Genomic DNA, 18,038 nt, shown 5'->3' with positions numbered 1-18,038 from the left:
TTTGGATGCTGTGTTGATGCTGCTGAGCCCCTCGCAGCCGAATAGCCAAGGGTTTGATGCGAAGGAGGAGGTGGAGAGACTTTTATTTACCAAGTGGCCGGTGCTTTCTGGGGTGGGTACCTGCAAGACCAGCAGCTATCAGTTATTTCTATCTCGAGTTGGCTGAATGGTTCCAGCGTTCAAATTGCCAGCAATATTAGGAGGTCTGAAATAATTAACGAAGCTTTGCCTGCCTGCAGCGAACCTGCTTCTGAGGACGTCAGTTGTGAACGCACGGCTGGCTGCATCTGTGAGCGGCTCCCTTAAAACCAGATCCGAAGGGCCCTCGCTGTTTGCAGCAGTTTTAATCATTTGATTTCCATCAGCACAAAAGGGAAGGAATGCCTGGGCAGTTAATTATGTAGTTCATTATTACGAAGTAACCCAATCTCCAGTCATTTAAGCTCGTAAGAACTTCACCCGGCCTTTGGCTGATGGTCGTGCAGAATGCCCTGACTTGCTGTTTTCCAGCAGGTTCTGAGCCAAAGCAGGGCGATTTGCAGGCTTGTGTTAAAGAACCTTTTGGTACCAGCCCAACAGAAATACTACACAGTCCTCGGGGCTGAACAAAATGAACAAAAATTTCCCAGGTAATGCTTGAAATCGTCTCTTTGCGACCACAGCACCTCAGCAAGGGTGCTGAGATTTGGTCTGGGGAGGTCTGAGAGCACTGGGGAGGGCAGGGTGGCACCCAAATACTCTGTTGGGGTTGTGGAAGGGAAACCTGACATCATACTGCAGGCACAGCAGGTCGTGTGTTGAGACAACGTGCGAGGGAGGAGGTGTGGGCGCCGCGAGGAGAGGCAGATGTGGGCTGAGGAACAGGATAACATCGCTGCTGGGCTTCCCACCACGAGGAGAAAGGAGTTTTGGTTGGTGGGGTTTCTCTCGTTGCATTTTTATTATTATTTTATTTATTTATTTATTTTGGATGGGGGTTGCTGTTTTTTAAGGGGGCTGGAAAGAGCAGAAGAGGAGGAGTGGGATGGGAGGCTTGCACCGGAGGGGATTGGCAGGAGGCGGTGGTTGAAATGGCTTTGCTGCTGGTTGCAGGGAAGAGCGAGGATGTTTGGAAGAAATGGGCAGAAGCTTTGTTGATATTAAATCAATAAAACTGCTGCATGGAGAAGATGGAGAAGCCTAATTGCCATGAGTGATGAGGGAATTAATTGTAGTAAATAAATGCTGAGCTTGTGCCAAGGATAGAAGCCCGTTTGTGGAAGAAATGCTGACTTTTTAATTGAGTAAGAGCTAGCAGCTGCACAGCAATGCCACTTGGCTGGTTGGTGCCTTCCTGTGCCTGATCTAAGCTGGTGCTGGTGCTGTGACAGTGCCCGTAGTGCCCCCAGCCCTGGTGATCACCAAGAGCTGTCTCCTACGTGCTTCAGCGTGTGCTTTTACCAGGTAGATCCTTGGAGGTTGGGGCATGCTCCAGGACCCAGCCCTGGAGGCTCTGCCCTCAGCAGGGAGGAGGCAGATTTCTCCTGATTTCTGCCCGGTGCCTTTCTCTGGATGCTATTAATAGGCGGTTTGCTAACGTTTTTGGGTGGACCTCTTTGCAGAGCCACCCAAGGGCGTTGTTACTTTCTTTAAAAGTGGGTCAGAGATCAAATGGTCTGATTTCTGGTTGGGTTTGCATTTTTTCTAGACTATTTAGTTTGGGTCAGGTACAGGTTTTCTTGCATTGTGCAAGCTGTGTAATTAAAGAAAAAAGCAAATCTTTGAACTGCTGATACTTAATGTTTGTAGGTTTTCTGCTAAGAACTGTGGGTTGGATTGCTCCTGCTCAGGTGAGGAAGCAGGGATCTGTACTGCAGAAGCCGTTCGCAGTGCTTCATATAAATGTAAAGTGGAAAGCTCGATGGCTTCAGTGAATTTCTATTTAAATATCTGTTACAGACAGCAGTGTTTCAGAGGTGATGCTAATTCTTACAGCAGCAAGAGAACGTGAATAATTTAGTCGTGTTGAGCAAGAAAGTTGCTTAAATGTTCTCTTTGCTCATGATGAAACTCCTTTCAGCTACTAAAGCTGCAGTGAAAATAAAAGGTTAGAGTTTCGAAGCTTTGGAGGAGATGTGAAGATGGATGAGGTCCATGTCTTCAGTGCCAGCGGACTGTGTGTGGTTTCTCGATATGACAGGAATTGCATTTTGCAAGGATTTCTGTGCCCTGTTTCAGCGCCTCCAGAGGAAGGAGTTCTGTGGCCAAGGGAACTTGTTCAAACGGACAGAGGTTACCAGGCCAGGGAATGTGTTGAAATCCCGGTGTTGTTTGACAAATTCACCTTTTGGGAAAATGGTTTGTATACGAGTTTTCACATGCCTTTATGGATAAGCATTATAAAAATAGAGTAGTGACTGACAGCTCCCTGTACAGTAAATAATATCCAGCTGTACGGTGTAAAACTGTATAAAAATACTGGGAGGATTTTTAAGACGGTGGAAATGGTTATACACTCAGAACTTTGTCAGGCTCTATTGTTTGGCAATTAGAGCTGGAGAACCGATGGTTATTTTGCTCTTCTCTTGCTTTGCTCACCATGTTGCTGCTTTGTAGCTTTGAAGAAAATCTCATCTCTTTCATTTTTTACTCTTCCAGTGAGAACAGCAACCTGTCTGTACATTCTTTACAAAGCCCTTAAACGCTTTTGTTAAAATTTTAAAGTTGTACTTGGCATTTTTTTACTGAAAACTAGAGTTTCATGGGAAGAACCCTGAGCAAGAAAGTTATGTTGAGGCCTTGTTTGTATTAACAGAAAGATGTAAACGATTCTTTTCCCCAAAATATATGAAAATATAAGATTTTTATTTTTTTTGGCTGCCATTCCAGTGTTTATAAGAGCAAGTTATGTAAATCACAGTTGTTACAGTTAAACTGCTATTTAATCCTGTCCTGATGGCTGTTCTTGTTATAAAGCTCGGTGCTGCCGGGGACAATCAGCTGCGATTGTGTCAGCGTAACTGGAAAGATAATGGGGCCTCGCAGAAGAAAATTGAGAGAACCTGAAATTTAACAAACAGAATTCTCGTTAGAGAGAATTTCCCATGAGAAATTAAAGATCTGGAATAAAATATTTCAGTGCTACAGGATGACAGAGTGGCTGAGGTGGGGGCACCCCTGGGTGCTGCTGCTCGCCCCCTCCCTGCGGTCGAGCCCCCAGCCCCTCTCTGGGCAGCTGCGGGAGAGGTGCTAGGACTGGAAGATAGGGCCCACCTCCTCCCCACCATTTCTCCTGAGGGGAAACTTTCTCATCTGTTCTAAAACCAACCCAAATTCCTTGTGGTTTAGATGTCATTCAAGCACCTGAGCCTAAGTGCCTGTCGATGGCTTCCTGGGCGGCCGCACCCAGGGCCCCGGGCGATGGGAGATTGCTCCTGGGTGGGAGGTGGCAAGAGGCCTTTTGTGGTGGTTGCAAGCCCCAGGCCTGGCGGTGTGAGTCCAGGATGGACTGATGGCATGTGTTAATGGCACCCCGTGGGCAGGCCATCACCCCTCACCCTGAGGGGATGGGGAGAAAAGGGGCTTGCCTTTATGGCAGTGATCTCCCCACCATCATTCAGAGGTGATGGTGGGGAGATAAGGAACAGGACTGGAGGCTGACAGCCCCTGAGGGGACAAAAGGCTGCTGCTGCCTCAGAGAGGTGGGATGGGAGGGTGGGGGAAGGACGGGTGATGGTGCCAGCCCCTAAGGGACACGGAGTCAGGCCACCACCCTGGTCTGGGCTGGGCTTCCCTCTGACACCTCAGGGCCTGTGCTGGGACCAGCGCTGTCTGTACAGGCAAGGATCGGTGCAGGACCTTCTGGAGGAGGAGGGTGTTAGTTAAACAAAACCGACTTCACCCTCAGCTCAAGCCCTTCACTCTCTGAAGCTGCCTGGTGTTGTGTGTGTGTCCGAGCGGCCTGAAGCAGAACGTCATTTTGGGTGGCCTGGAGGACAAGGGAGGCTGCCTGGCACACCCCCGGTGTCAGGAGGAACCCAAGGGGGGACCTGGCTTTAGGAGACGAGGGTTATTACCCTATTATTTAGGAGGGTCAGGTTATTGGATTCAGTATCTTGCTTAGCCTTCCATAAATCTTAGGCAAGGTTGCTCGCCCCGGTCTTTGTTTCTCCATTTTGGGTATTTTTACAGCTGCACCTTGTCTTCCTGGCCTGTGGTGAAACCTCGTGACCATTCTTTATCAGTGTTGGGTCTTCTGCTGATTAAATCACCCGTGGCTTATTTAGGCTCTTTCTGGCCCTGATGCAAACAAGTTCCTCAGTATTTATGAGCCTGCTTGCTGTTGATTGTTACTTGGTTATCAACACATGCCATTCTCGCAAGGGCTGCTTTATTGCTTTCTGGAACTTGCACAGAAAAAGATTTCCAGTCATGCTTCATTCTTAGTGTTTGGGCTACAAATACCAACACATCATCGTCGTGGTTGCAGGAAATCTGGGCAAGATCACTTCAGTGCGTGTGTCTTGTTGCCTGAGCGCTGGACAGACCACTTGGAGACATGTTTAGGGCTTAAGAGTTATGTGGTTAGGAGACTGGTAATATGAATAAAACCACGTTTTATAATAAAATGACCTTTTTATTCCCTATAAATTGAACTTTGACACGGTGTTGCTACATTAATTGCTATAATAATAAGGTTCAGAACAAGATGATCACATAATATTTTGTGAGGTATCTTTTATCCTGATTTCGTTTTTCCTGCTGAAGCCAAGCCCAAAGGCAGTATGAATACAATCACATTCTGTTTTCTTGCTCTCTTTCATGGAGATGAACGTGACAAATCACTGCAGAAAAGACCCCTCCCAAAGATATTAGATAGCTTTGTGATAACTGTGAAGAAAGCATGGAGGGAACAAATTTTTACAGGGTAGGAGAGGAAAACCAAATCTGCGCAAAGCCATGTAAAGACATCCAATAATATTTAACATAACTCTGCCAAGTTCCTCTCCTTTTCCAATTAGGACCAACAGAAAGTACCCAGTCAAGAAATCCTTTCACCCTGGTTGCTGTGAAGCCTTTGAAGACGCGGTGCAGCCCTGCACGATGGTCGGCCACCCTTGCCTTCCCCATGCCGCCTCCCAAGGTGGGGCAGAGGAACAGGAGTCTCCTGGCACCCCACCAGGGACACACTGAGTCACCTACACTGGCACCACTCCTCACCCTGCCGAGTGTGGTGTTGTCCCTGGCTGCTGCTCTGGGTTGCAGGGTATTGCTGGGCTGGATGTTTGCCAGCTGCAGCAAGGCACAGTAGGCCTGATTTTTCCAAAGCTGAACTCTTCTACATTTTCTCCTCCCTTTTTTTTTTTGTTTTTTCAGCTGTACAAGGTAGAAGAAGGAGACTGCTAAAAAATGTTTACCTTTCTAGTTAATAAACTATAAATTCAGCCCGAATTCTGCCAGTTCCAGGCCTGGCAGTCCCCGTATCTCACAGAAGTGTTCTGATGCAAAAACGTCATGCCATCGATCACGGTGTCCTCAAAACGTCCTGTGAGAGCTCCCAGCCCCCGAGCAGGGTCAAGGGGCTGCGTGGAGGGGCTGTGGCCGAGGAGGTGGAGCAGGACGGTGGAGCTTGGCGGTGAGGCTTTGTTCTGACCGTGGTGGATGCACCCCACAGTCAGCTTCTAGTCATGGTGCTACTTGTTAGCGAAGGTAAATTCCTGGTCGGCCAAGTTTGCACAGCTGGGAGTTTCTCCTGGTGAGGTTTACATTGCAGCACTGATAGCCACCTTGGAAATGTGGTGGTTGTGGTGGGACAAAGCCAAACGAGGACTGCTGTTGGGGTATTATCTACCGGATCAATACCACCTGGGGCACGTGTGTGTGCCTGAAGTCTGGCTTCTCGCTGCTGCTCTTTTGCAGCCGCAGATTAACCTCACGATTCAATGCCACACCAAGACATGCTGCACAACCAGCCCTCCGGGCGTTCCCTCAAGGGCGATCAGTTTTCCCAGTTCTGTAACAAAGACCCGTGCCTCCCCTCGATAATACCTGCTTGCCTGTGATGCTATCCAGGGCCCAGCTTGGAGAAGAATGGCAGAGCTGCAAGATGCTGGGGCCTGGTGCTCTGTGCCTGTTGGGGGGGGAGTTGTTGTGCTGCTTGGAAGCATAACTGAAGGTGTAGGTCACGTAACTGAAGGTGTAGGTCACGGTGAACCTGTGGCCGTGGCTGCTGGTGGTTTGCCTGCAGGGACGCCATCTGGAGAGCCCACGGGGATGGTCTACTGACCGTCTTTGAAAAGGGATTTTCCAGAAAAAAAAATACGTTATGTGGTTGTATTATGCATTTGCATATTGAATTAATTCAGTATTCGAAACACTAGTGCAAGACTGATAGCTAAGACCTTAAATACATTTGTTTGTATGTGTATATATAAAGACATCAGAAATGAGGGTCACAACCATAATGTAAGAATTCGGTCTGATTTGAATAATGCTCTGACGTTCATCTAAGTGCTTCTTGAGTGGTTTTGTTTTAGGCAGAATATAAAGTACATAATTTAAACTGTTGCAAATAAGGAAAGTTTAATTTTAACTCTGAATCCTTGGCTTATGTTCCTCAAAATTAAAGCCACCGTATTTTATTGTCTCCTAACTGGGGGAGCGTACCTCTAATAAAGCTGGTGGTGAGACACGTATTTGGTGTAGGAACATAAGACACAGAAAATCAACAGTTACGGTAGGAAAACAGCCGTAACGTATGCTATTCTGCTTCTAGGTGTGTGTGTGTGTGTTTGTTTTAATGAATTCTTAGAAATATTTAAGAATGAGTAGGCTCACGGCTGAACCTGCACTAAGTTTAGGTACTTCAGTAGCTGATTTAGAGTCAACTGCAGTTTGCTTGGCTTGATCGTCTGGTCTTACATAGATATGTGAAATTCTAGAGAAGCCAAGACAAAACAATGGTATTTGCATAAGTTTGTGTGCTTCTGTTTGCTATCTTAATCTACACGGTCTGCACTTGTTCCTTTTTTTCCATTCTGCAGAGGCAACAAGTTCTCCTCTAACATTAACCTGTCTGCAGGAGCAAAACGTGCTCCTGGAACAGCTCCGCGGGGGCTGTGTTTGTGTAAGTGGTTTGGCCTGGGTTCGAGGTGTGGTTTGGTTCTGCAGCCAGTCCAGAGAGGATGAGGGATGGGGTTTCTCTGTGAGATCTGGAAACACACACGATATCAGCTGGTGTTATGCTGGTGTCCTCCGTATGGGAGGCTCTGTGCTTCCACGTGGAGATCGGGGCGATAACAGGATCCCAGCCTGCTTGGGGGCACCCCTGGGTGCTGCTGCTCGCCCCCTGCCCCAGCAGGAGCCTCCTCCCCTGCAGGCCGAGCAGCCCCAGCTCTCGCAGCCTCTCCTCACAGGACTTGTGTCCCAGGCCCTTCCCCAGCTTCGTCGCCCTTCTCTGGACCCGCTCAAGCACCTCGATGTCCTTCTGGGAGTGAGGGGCCCAAAGCTGAACCCAGCACTCGAGGGGCGGCCTCAGCAGAGCAGAGCCCAGGGGGACGAGCACCTCCCTGGCCCTGCTGCCTGCACTACTCCTGACACAACCAGGATGCTGTTGGCCTTCTTGGCCACCTGGGCACACTGCTGGCTCGTGTTCAGGTGAGCATTAATCAGCACCCCCGGATCCTTTTCCTCTGCACAGCATTTGAGCCTCTGTCCTCCATAGTGCTGCATGGGGTTGTTGTGGCCAAAGTGCAGGACCCGGCACTGAGCCATGCTGAACCTCATCCCTTGGCCTCTGCCCATCGACCCATCCTGTCCAGGTCCCCCTGCAGGGCCTCCCTCCCCTCCAGCAGATCAACACTTCCCCCCAACTTGGTGTCATCTGCAAACCAGATCACATGGATTTAAAAATAAATAAAAAATTAAGCTCAGGTGAATTTAACGTTCAGAAGTCTTTCCTACCAGTAGTGTGTCTGACTGCTTGCTGGTTGTGTGAGGATGTCACAGACAGAACCGTCCAAATCTTTGGTAGCAAGCTGAGTGAGGGTTTGTTTATTGGCAGTAGATACAGAATGTGTAGCAGCAGCAGGAAATGTGACTTTTCCCACAAATAAGCTTGTCTTGTCTTGAAAGGATCATCTTCAGAGTTGGAATGAGATTTGAGCTCTAAGTCATTTGGGCTCTTCTGCCTAAATTCTGAGGAATTCACTCGGAGCTCTGATTTTTGGAACATGAGAGCTTCTAATGGGAGCCGGGCCAAGAGCTATTAAACTGATTTCCCATTGATCTCCGAGCAGTCACCGCTGGATAATTCGTAATCATTATCTACTTAGAGTGAATCCATGCAGCCTCTGTGAAGCAGAAGGCTTTTTTCTTACCACGTGCCGTTGGGGACCCCACCTTTGGCGGATGTTTTTGGTGCCCGCTGCCTGTGCTTGTGCATCCGTCGCAGTGAGTCACACAGCGCCACGCAGCAGCACCATAGATGGGCTGGGGGAGCCAAGCTTGACTGGTGCTCACATGGACTCAGGCATGTAGCAAAATATGCGGTGTTAATCTTGAAACGTGGAAAAATATGTGAAAACAAGCCAGAAAAATCTATTTCATAATCAGGAAGAAGGCGAACTTTTTTTTTTTTTTAATTGGCGTATTGCATAAACGTCCAACTGCTGCTCCCAAACGCCGTGCCAGCACTGGCAGCCTCCACGTGAGACAAGGAGGGATACTGGGTAGGGTTCAGGGAACGCTTTTCCAAACGCCAGATGTTTAATGAGCAAACAAGGCGGCGGGTTTTTGGTACAGGCTACATCATGTTGGTGTTTTCTCCCTCAGCAGAATTCTGCCGGATCGACAAGCCCTTGTGCCACGATGAGGACGAGCAGCTCAGCTTCGAGGCTGTCCGCAACATACACAAGCAGATGGACGACGATGCCAATGGCAACGTGGACGTGGAGGAGAGTGATGAGGTTCGTACTCAGCCCTTTTTCTGTCCTCTCACATAGTTCTGCTCCCGTACAGGGCCCGGGAGGGCTGCTCTGTTACGGGCGGTGTTAATGTGGCAGGGGTGCCTGGAGGCTGCTGGCTGTCCTTTCCATCTGATCTGGCAAGGAAGCAATGTTCCATCGTGATCCAAGTTCCTGGTCCAAACAATGTATTGCAGTACTGTAATCTTTAGCGTGCATGACTTCTCTCCTGTGTTAGGGGTTTCTAGCCACTTGATTTTTGTTTTATATACAAGCTTTTATCAATTTATTCCATGGCTGAAAGACAGGTAGATCTGTTTATGTGGTGGTTATTATTGCATTGCTTTCTTTTTTAACTCTGGAGTTGGGAAACCCGTCTGATTCTGATCGAGCCTCTCTTTGCCATATCGATGAGCAAATATGCTGGCTGCTGTCTCCTTCCCATTCTAGTATTTACTCCATTATTTCACCACGTGGTGGTTTTGCTCAGGTGGGCAGCTGAGCTCCCCCACAGCTGCTCTCTCACTTCCCCTCCTCAAAGCGAAAGGGAGAGAAGAAAGTATACTGGGAAGAAAAAAACAACTCAGGGGTTGAGATAAGGATGGTTTAATTAAAGGGAAAAGGAAGAGGGGAAAGAAAAACAAGCAAAGGCTGTGTGGAAACACAGAGAGGAAAGAAATTACTCTCTGCTTCCCATCAACGAGCGACGTTCAGCCATGTCCGGGGAAGCAGGGCCCCGGTATTCACAGCAACTGTTTGGGAGGACAGACGTCTTCACAACGGGACTCCCCCCTCTCCTTCCCCTTTCCCACCTCTTATTGCTGTGTGTGAGACCACAGGGCATGGGACATCCCTTTGGTGGTTTAGGTCGGCTGCCTGGTGCTGTCCCCTCCCCGGCCCTGCTGGCTCTGGGGGTCGGAGGAGCCCTGGTGCGGTGCCAGCACTGCTCAGCAGCAGGCACAGCAGCGCTGGGACACCAGGGCTGTGCAACTGCACGTGCAGGGCACAGCGCTGCGTGGCTGCTGCAGGGAGCATAACTCCAGCACAGCCAGGCCCAGCACACACCAACCCACCTGAAACTGTTACAGCACGTTTGTCCATACTGCAGAAAAAAGAAACAGATTTTTGTTGTCTTGGTCATTGAAATTTTAGCTGATAATTTTAATAAAGAGAAAAAAAAAAATTTCCTACCTTAGTGACAATAGAAAGAGTGACTACTTGAAAAGAGAAAGCTTTGCTATCTGTAGTGTCTCCTCAAACTGCAGTGGATGCTCGTTCAAGAGGCTCAGGGCTTCCAAATGTTGGAAGTTAAAAGAACAAAGGCTGCCAAGGTGACCTGGCAGCCACAAGATCCCCGTTTTCCCAATTCCTCGATCCGTTGCAGAACCAGTGGCTGGGCAGGGGTGGCTCGCAAGGCTCAGGTGCACGATGTCTGGCTCGAGGGCTGCAGGAGCTTCTTGAACGGTGGCAGCACACGTCTTGTGCCAAGTCCATGGCACGCGACCGAGGCTGCGCTGGGAGCAAGGGCTGCTGAATGATCCGAATTCTTGGCCGTGGAAGGATTGGAAACAGGGGCCACTGCTGGGCCCGGTACCCAGCACGCGGGTGGTGAGCCTGGCAGCCCCGTGCCGCCGCTCTCCTGGGGCATGCGCTGCACCTCCTGGCGCTGGGGGAACCTGAGGACCCTCAGACAGCTTACAGAAACGCAGCCCGCTGCTTCTGGACCCACAGCTTTCATTTTCTTCTCTCATTCTGATGCATGTGTCAAAAGGGAGGCAACGACAGCACCTGCGTAGTGCTGCACCGTCCTCCAGAAGCCTTCCTCTAGGACGCGTTATTCACAGCTCCCAGATGCAGAAATGGAAGTCCAGGGAGGTGAAACCTGCCACCTGAACTCATTTAGCAGTGGGCAAAGCTGCTCGTGACGAGGCCCCTGTTGTTCCTGGGAGGATTGCAGTCCCCCAGGAATCAGCACGGCAGCCTCGAGCTGAAAGCAGCGCGTACGGGGAGCCAGTGGAGTGCTCCTGCTGGGTGGATTCGGCTGATTGTTCCCGTGCTGCGGTGCCATTTCCTCTGCCTAAATTCTGCTTGGTGGAGCAATTACAACAAATGAAAAGCTTTCCTGAGCAAATGAAGAGCTGCGGTGCTGCGCTTGTGTGAAATGAAAAGCTCTGAACTGCATTTCCTAAAACGTGGTGTTTTCCCTCGAGGCCGCTCTTCGCTCAGCCACTCGCCCAGGGGCTGCAGCTCGCTGTCCCCACGGAGCTGTGAGGGGTTCCTGGAGGGCAGGGGATGCACGTGGCCGTGCATGTGGCCGTGCTCTCTTTCTCAGACGTGGTGCAAGGAGAGCTGAGGTAGCTCCTGGTGCTGCTGTGCCGTACTGCTGGTGCTTGTCCAGCCCGGGCCCCACGCAGCAAGGGGACACGTGCGTGGGTTCAGCAGAGAGTCAGCAAATCCCCGTCACGGCTGCAGCAGGGCCGTGCCTCTGGCTCCCCGGTGCTTCTCACGTCTGGCTTCATGATGGGAGAAAAATTGCAAAATCCTGCGTGCCTCACAGCGTAACCTAGCCGACGTCACACAGGTGCATCTTTTTGGGGACTGAAGATCTTTTTCCTTGGCTTCCCTTTCAGAGCTGATGAGCGTGCGGCGCACTGGGAGTGCCCGTGTGTGTGTGTGCAGGCAGCAAAACGGTGCTGGGGCTGCGAGCCTCACCCCTGCTGAGCTCAAGACCTGTGCTGACGTTAAAGCTGCGCTGAGTTAACCGTGCTGTGAAGGCTTTGAAGCCCCCGAAGGTCACATTTTGAGAGGTTTCTCTGGCCAGCCTGCTCCTGCCGGAGCCGCTCGCTGTCCCTGTAACCGTGTTTTAAAGCCCCGTCTCTGGCTGCGGGACAGCTGCTGGGGATATTGTTTGGAAGAATGTGCCCTACCACAAATAGTTCCTCTGGGCAGGCTCCCCTCCGTGGGGGTTTGTATACTTGGGGTTTATTTTTTTACGGGTGAATTTGAGACAGAACAAAATGAGCTGACATCTTCGTGTCGTTCTGGGGCAGTGTTGGTGGTGGGTCGCTCCTGCAGGGATCTGCTGAGCTTAGTTGGACGAGTTGCCTGGTAAACCACATTTCTCCTTCGGATTCATCTTATGTCAAATGCTTTAATTAAAAAAAAAAAAAAAGGTTCCTCTGTTGAGGATAGGCTGAGGTAATTTTGAAGCTTGGCTTTAATCACCTGTTCTCCAGAAGCATTTGCAAGCTCCAGCGGAGGGCAGAGGTCCCACAGCCCTTACAGCACAGGGCTCGTGCTGCAATGCTGCCCACCGGGCCAGGTCTGTCCCTCGGCCTGTGCCGTGTGGCACCAGGAGGGATGCTCGTGGTGAGAGCTGCAGCTGGGAACCTTGACCTTGGGCTTGTTGTTTTGGCCCTTTCTCTCCGGGATAAGTTACAGATATATTGTGTTTGGGTTAAGACCGTGCAGAAAGGGAGTGAGAGGCAGATGATAAGTTTATCTTTAAGCTGTTCTAATTATAGGTAGGGTGCGTGAGATTTCGTCCAACAGCTTCATGCTGTCCTTAAACCATCGCGGCATCTTTCCTTTCTGGATTGAATTTTCAATGAAGTTTAAGATGACATCAGTGGCCTCAATTAAAATGAAAGAGCTATCCCTCGTGGGGAGATCTTCTAATTAGCGATCTATTTCTGCTCTTCACGCTCACTCAAAAGGCAGCTCCGGCTGTTTAGGGGCTACTCTGATTTAGGTTTAAATCGACGGCTCTCTCCGACGCTTTTAGCCTGGTTTCCTAAGGAAACAGGGTTTCTGTTACCGCTCTGTCACTCCCCAGCTCCTCATAATTTCTGATCTGTTGTCTCGCTTCAGGCACGTTAGTGAGAAAGAGGTCTTGAAGACAGAAGTTTCCTGCAACTTTTCGTGAAAATCAGGAGCTCAGAAGACTGGAAAATCTCACGCAACCTGGGGGCACGCTGCATGAGCTCTGCTGTTAGCCTGTTCTGCTCACGTAGCACACACTCATTTAGCTGGTGCTCGTGGGGCACCCCTGCCCTGTGCAGCTGGTGGGATTTGGGAACGTGGGAGGGGGCTGAAGGTTTGGGGAGGAGACATAGGGGTCCTGAGGGCAGTCAGGGTTTCTGCAGATTAGAAAACACAAGGCTAATCTCCAGAAAATCATTCTGCATGGAACTGCTGAGTTTTGGGTGTGCTTTCAGCCTCCGAGACCAGGGGCTTGTGTGAACCAAAGAACCCGTGCAGCCCCAGATCCCTGCCCCTTTTAGAGGGGAGAATAATGAGCTGGTGGAGAATTAAAACACGGGTGTCTGACCAGGTCCCATAACCCTCAGAAGGTGCTGTAGTTGGTGTTTGGGGGGTCCTCCACCTGATGGTGGAGGTTTTGTCTCGCTGAACGTGGTGAGAAACCTCCTGGCCTCTGCGTTCACAGAGCAGCCCTCTGGACGTCGCCTGCTCCAGCCCCAGCCCAGGCAGGGCCACCCAGAGACACTTGTCCAGGACTTTGGGTTTTGGGTCTCCAGGGACAGCACCAGCAGCGTGTCCTCAGTGCTCTGTAAGGGTTTGAGGTTGGTATTCTGTGTGCTGGTCCTTGCGCTGGGTGTTTGGCCATCTGGGTATCCCACGGCTATTCCACATACACGTGTTAAAATGCACATCGTGTACGTAATCGGGACGGTTGTCTGTGGGTGTGAAATCTCTGAGGAGTTTTCTCTGGTGGGGAAAAAATGAGAGCCTTACAACTTCCAGCTAGAAAACTGTTCATGCAGTAGGTGGGAGAAGTGCCCTGAGAGCTGTGGGCACGTCAGCGTGCAGAGCAGGAGCTGTATTTATTCGTATTTACCTGTGCTGGCTGGCAGCATGTGGTGGGTGCAGCAGTCACGTTCAGCACCGTGTTCAGAACATTTCTGATGCTGCTGGATACGGAGTTAGCAGGTCAGAAGCTGTCGTACCCGCTACAGCTGAAAATATTCCAATTTTCTAACGTGGGTTGGAGACAGCGAGTGACACCAGCAGCCCTGCAGAGACCCCAGTCGCCAGGCAGGACCAGCTCTCCGAGAAGACCAGTCGAGGCAAGCTCTGGCTGACTTGCTCTGTTTGCACTTCTGTTTCTTATCTTTTCCATAGAAGACACTCGGAGAAAAGCTGCTCCTGGCATTTCCCTGGGCTTTGGTGCATGCGGCGCCGCTCCCTGAGCATTCCCAGCCGTGCAGGCATGGCATGAACAGCGTGTTGGAGGGGGCAGTGGCCGCATCCTGCATCCAGTGAGAGGTGGATCCCCTCATCCTGGGGCAGGCAGCTGGCCCGGGTGGTCTTTAAGGTCCCTTCCACCCCATGCCCCTCTGTGACTCCCATCCCAGCGCTGGCAGCACCGCGAGCGTGCCGCGGGCTCCTTCGGATGCCGGGTGCTGCAGGGAGCCGGGAGGGAGGGATCACTTTCCCTCCCTGTGCTCCCCGAGCTAAATTTACAGAGCGGCAGCTGATCCCCGCGTCCCGGTGGGAGCTCGCAGCCACCCGGTGTGTGACGCCGGGTGACATTGCTGCCGGCCCTGTAGGTCACAGCAGCGGGAGGCAGACCGGGGCCCGGCTGCACTGGGCTGCACGTGCTGCAGCTTCCCGGAGGGTTTGGTGTCCTGTGTGCTCCGTGACAACGTGGGAGGGGAGCTAACGCTTCTGCAAGAAGCTTTTTTTTTTTTATTTTTATTTTTTGGGGAGTTTAATGCTTTCTGCAAGCTGGAAAGAAGAGGGCAGATCGCCGAGAGGCTCCAGCTACAGACACCTGGCACTGGCATTGGCAGCGCCCCGAGTGGGCTTGTGAAGAGTTCAGAAGGTTAAAATTGCTGTGGATATTTTTAATATCCAATATACTATTGAAATACAATCTCTCTATGCATAGATAGCTTTTGAAATAATTCTGTTACACTCCTCACCTTAAAAAAAACGTGAACAGAAATCTGCTTGGTAATCACACAGTGAGTCAGTGAGTGCAGGTAGGGATTTACATGTGAAATTGTCTTTTAATTTAGTTGTTATACGAGGAACTGGGATGTGAGCCATCTCCTTCCCTCTGTTCCGTGTTCACATACTCGTGCTTGCCTCCCATCTCCTGAACTCCTCCTACCCAGAGTGCCGTCCCAAACCTTGCTAGATTTTCCCACTCCATTTTTTCTGATGAATTTCTTCACTTTTTCTTGGTGTCTCCCGTTTCTGCCCCATCTTCCCCTGAGATTCGAGGAGGATGGGAACAAAAGAAAGACGCTGTTGTGAGGGATGTGCTCCCTCAGTGAGCTCTGATCTGTCTGCAGACAGCGATGACAGGACACAAATATTCTTCAGTGGCCCAGCCAGCAGCACCAGCAGCAGCCCTCACCGCTCCTGACACCTGATTGCCTTGGGTGCCACTCGTCTTTTCCATGGCTGTTGCTGTTTTGCCTGTGATTTGGTTGCACCGTATTAACGTACAGGAAGCAAAAATGGAAATGGAGAACGGTTTAAGCAAAAGGCAAATATTGACCCCACAAACCGCCCGGGAGCATTTGGGGACTGGGAGAAGCAGGCTGCAAGCACCGGCACAGTGAGCTCGTGGGCTGTCCTTTACGTCACCGCAGTCTCCTTTTTTTTCACTATTTTTCATTTAATAGAGTAAGCCACTGGACTTAACTTTTCAGGAAATGTGCTGGGAGCTGCTTTGTCCCGGTAAGCCCGCTGTAACCAGTGGAGCCCGCGGGGACCAGGAGGCTGCCTCCACAAAAGCAAGGCGCTGCCCTCCCTGCAGCCTCCAGAGGGAACACACCTCGGCCCCTGCGGACAGCACGGGCTTCAGCTTTCGTTTGGAGTTGCAAATCCCATCCAGTAATAATAATTATTTTATTTTCACTGTTACCCCACTGACGTCAAGTCGGTTCCACTCTACCATTTAGCTGAATTCTGGGAGCGGTTACAATCCGGAGAAAAGTCTGCAATCCCCACAGCACAGGTCATGTTATTCTGGTACTCTGTGTTTATCTGTATTAAAGTCAATGCAATATTAATTTAACATAAATACTTGCTGGATATTGCCTGACTTGTCTTCCCAAATGCCAGAGGTACTGCAGAAGCCGTGGCAGAGCACGGCAGAGGTGCTCCAGGCCCTCCCGCACCTCGGGGCCCTGCTGGGCTCTCGCCACCAGCTCCAGGCCAGGGGCGGCCTCCCCAGCACGAAAAAGGAGGCAAAATGCGACCGTGAGACTGGAAGTAGAGATAAATGCATGCAGCTCCAACAAGCTGCAGGTGTTCAGTAGTGGCAGTGTTTCTCACAGCAACTCAGCCAGGCAGATGATGTAGTTTTAGTCTGAGTGAATAAAGCCTGAGGTGCTGCAACCCAGAGCTGTAGGGCTTTGCTACACAAAGTGTTCCGTGACAACATGGGGATGTAATAGTAATTGTAAGGTGAAATACTTTTTAACTCTCCTGTTGTCTAAATGACGAATTGAAGAATAATCCTGCTCTTTCTTCTTCTCCTAGTTCTTGAGAGAGGACTTGAATTACCATGACCCAACGGTCAAGCACAGCACTTTCCATGGAGAAGACAAGCTCATTAGCGTGGAAGATCTTTGGAAGGCCTGGAAGACATCTGAAGGTAAAAAAATAAAAAACACAAGCAAAATTAAATAACCTAAATAACCACACACACACACTCCTTGCTACAAAGGGCTGTGTGTACATTGCAGGGAAAATACTCTTATTCTGCCTTTGCTGCCTTCTCTAAGTTATTTTTCCAGCTTCCTTCTTTTGGGCATTTCTGCATTTTTTTGCTCTTGGTTCTTTCCAACTGTTAATGCTGGCATCTGAGTATGGCCATAAAAGTCTAAATTGTTTTTCTTTCTCTACCCCTATAAATGTGTTAAAATAGAGCCAAATACTGCCCTATTCCAGTTTCTCCTTTAAATTCTAGTTTCAGCTGATGTTTTATGGGGTAATAACATCCTACATATTAAATAGAGCTGTGTGGGAGTTTTTCTACAGATTGTATTTCCCTGAGAAGAAATTTGCTGAACTTGAGATGCTCCTTAAACTAGTGAAAAAAAGGTAGAATAAAATCCTAAAATGCTGAAGTGTACATAAATACATTCGATGTAGATGTAAGCTGCAAGCTCATGAAATGGTTTTGTTCTTCGCAGCAGCTTAGTCCAGGGAGGTGGTGAAAGTTCAGTCCCTGGTGGGAAACTCCCTAAAACTTCTGAAATTTTGAAGAAGCTTTTAGGTTCACTGGGACTTCTTGGCACAATTTCACTTTCATTTTTTTCCTGACCAGAATTTTAGAATTTCTGCTTTGAGAAATCTTAAAACTCACCCCTCCCCCTTCTTTCTGTGTTAGAAACTTTTATTCTTGATATACTGGGGGTTTCCTGTGATCTGTGGCATGGACCATTTCTGCCAGTGACTGCATTTTGCTCCTCAGTTGTCCTTTTCTATTCAGTATTCTATTTGCTGCTCTCAAGACTGAGAACATCTTTTTTTTTCCTGATAGTTTTAATTGCTGCTGATCAGTTCACCTGCAGTCTTTTCCCTTCCCTCTGTCCTCCAAGATCAGATAATGTTATGAACACCTCTTGCTTGAAAAAATGGCTTTTAGTCTTCTGATGAATTTATCAAGTTTTCCATTTCTCTTTCGTGTCCAGTACCATTTGCATGTGATTTGTCAGCCTCAGCTTTTAAATTACGCGGGGATGGGATGTGCTCAGTGCCTTCAAAGCCCTGTGTAGGTACAGCTGGAGGCACGTTACCATCTCTCCCAGTCCCAGGACCACGTTCTTTGAAGGGCTGTCTGAAGGTGCAGGGATTCTGGGCACGGCCCTGGCATTGTTTATCCAGACTCCCTGTCCCCCGGAGATGCGCAGCCACGTGGTTAAAATTCTTGCCCAAGCCTCTTGGAGCCAGCAGGACGCTCCCGAATCGCTCTGCCTGCTGTGTTCAGGGGAAGCCTTGTGTCAGAAATATTCACTCTGTGGTGCGGCTGATTACAGATGACTTTGCCAGAAGTGCATTTCAGCGTTGGTTGGGTAAGCACAGAAGCCATTAGGGGATGGAGGAGACCGTCCC

General features: G+C 49.8%; 1 protein-coding gene and 1 long non-coding RNA gene across 8 annotated transcripts in view; one reads left to right on the top strand and one right to left on the bottom strand.

The window, feature by feature from the left end:
• Positions 1-18,038, top strand: part of STIM1 (stromal interaction molecule 1) — an 81,590-nt gene that overhangs the window by 23,352 nt on the left and 40,200 nt on the right. For 6 of the 7 annotated variants that reach the window (XR_014684931.1, XR_014684932.1, XM_084493733.1 and 3 more), the window contains exons 2-3: positions 8,812-8,945; positions 16,461-16,575. Coding sequence is in view for 5 of the 7 variants with exons in the window: in XM_084493733.1 (XP_084349859.1) it covers positions 8,812-8,945; positions 16,461-16,575 (249 nt within the window). In the remaining 2 variants the exon portion in view is untranslated. The remainder of the gene's footprint in view (positions 1-8,811; positions 8,946-16,460; positions 16,576-18,038) is intronic. The other variant, XM_084493735.1, reaches the window with a different exon arrangement.
• Positions 8,004-15,967, bottom strand: LOC311421664. The gene is made up of 2 exons (XR_014684950.1): positions 10,134-15,967; positions 8,004-9,116 (listed from the first exon to the last, which is right to left on the bottom strand). It is a non-coding gene; the product is annotated as an uncharacterized lncRNA (long non-coding RNA).

The sequence above is a fragment of the Aythya ferina genome (assembly GCF_964211825.1).
Source record: "Aythya ferina genome assembly, chromosome: 1".
Taxonomy (NCBI): domain Eukaryota; kingdom Metazoa; phylum Chordata; class Aves; order Anseriformes; family Anatidae; genus Aythya; species Aythya ferina.
This window is presented reverse-complemented; position numbering and strand designations above follow the sequence as displayed.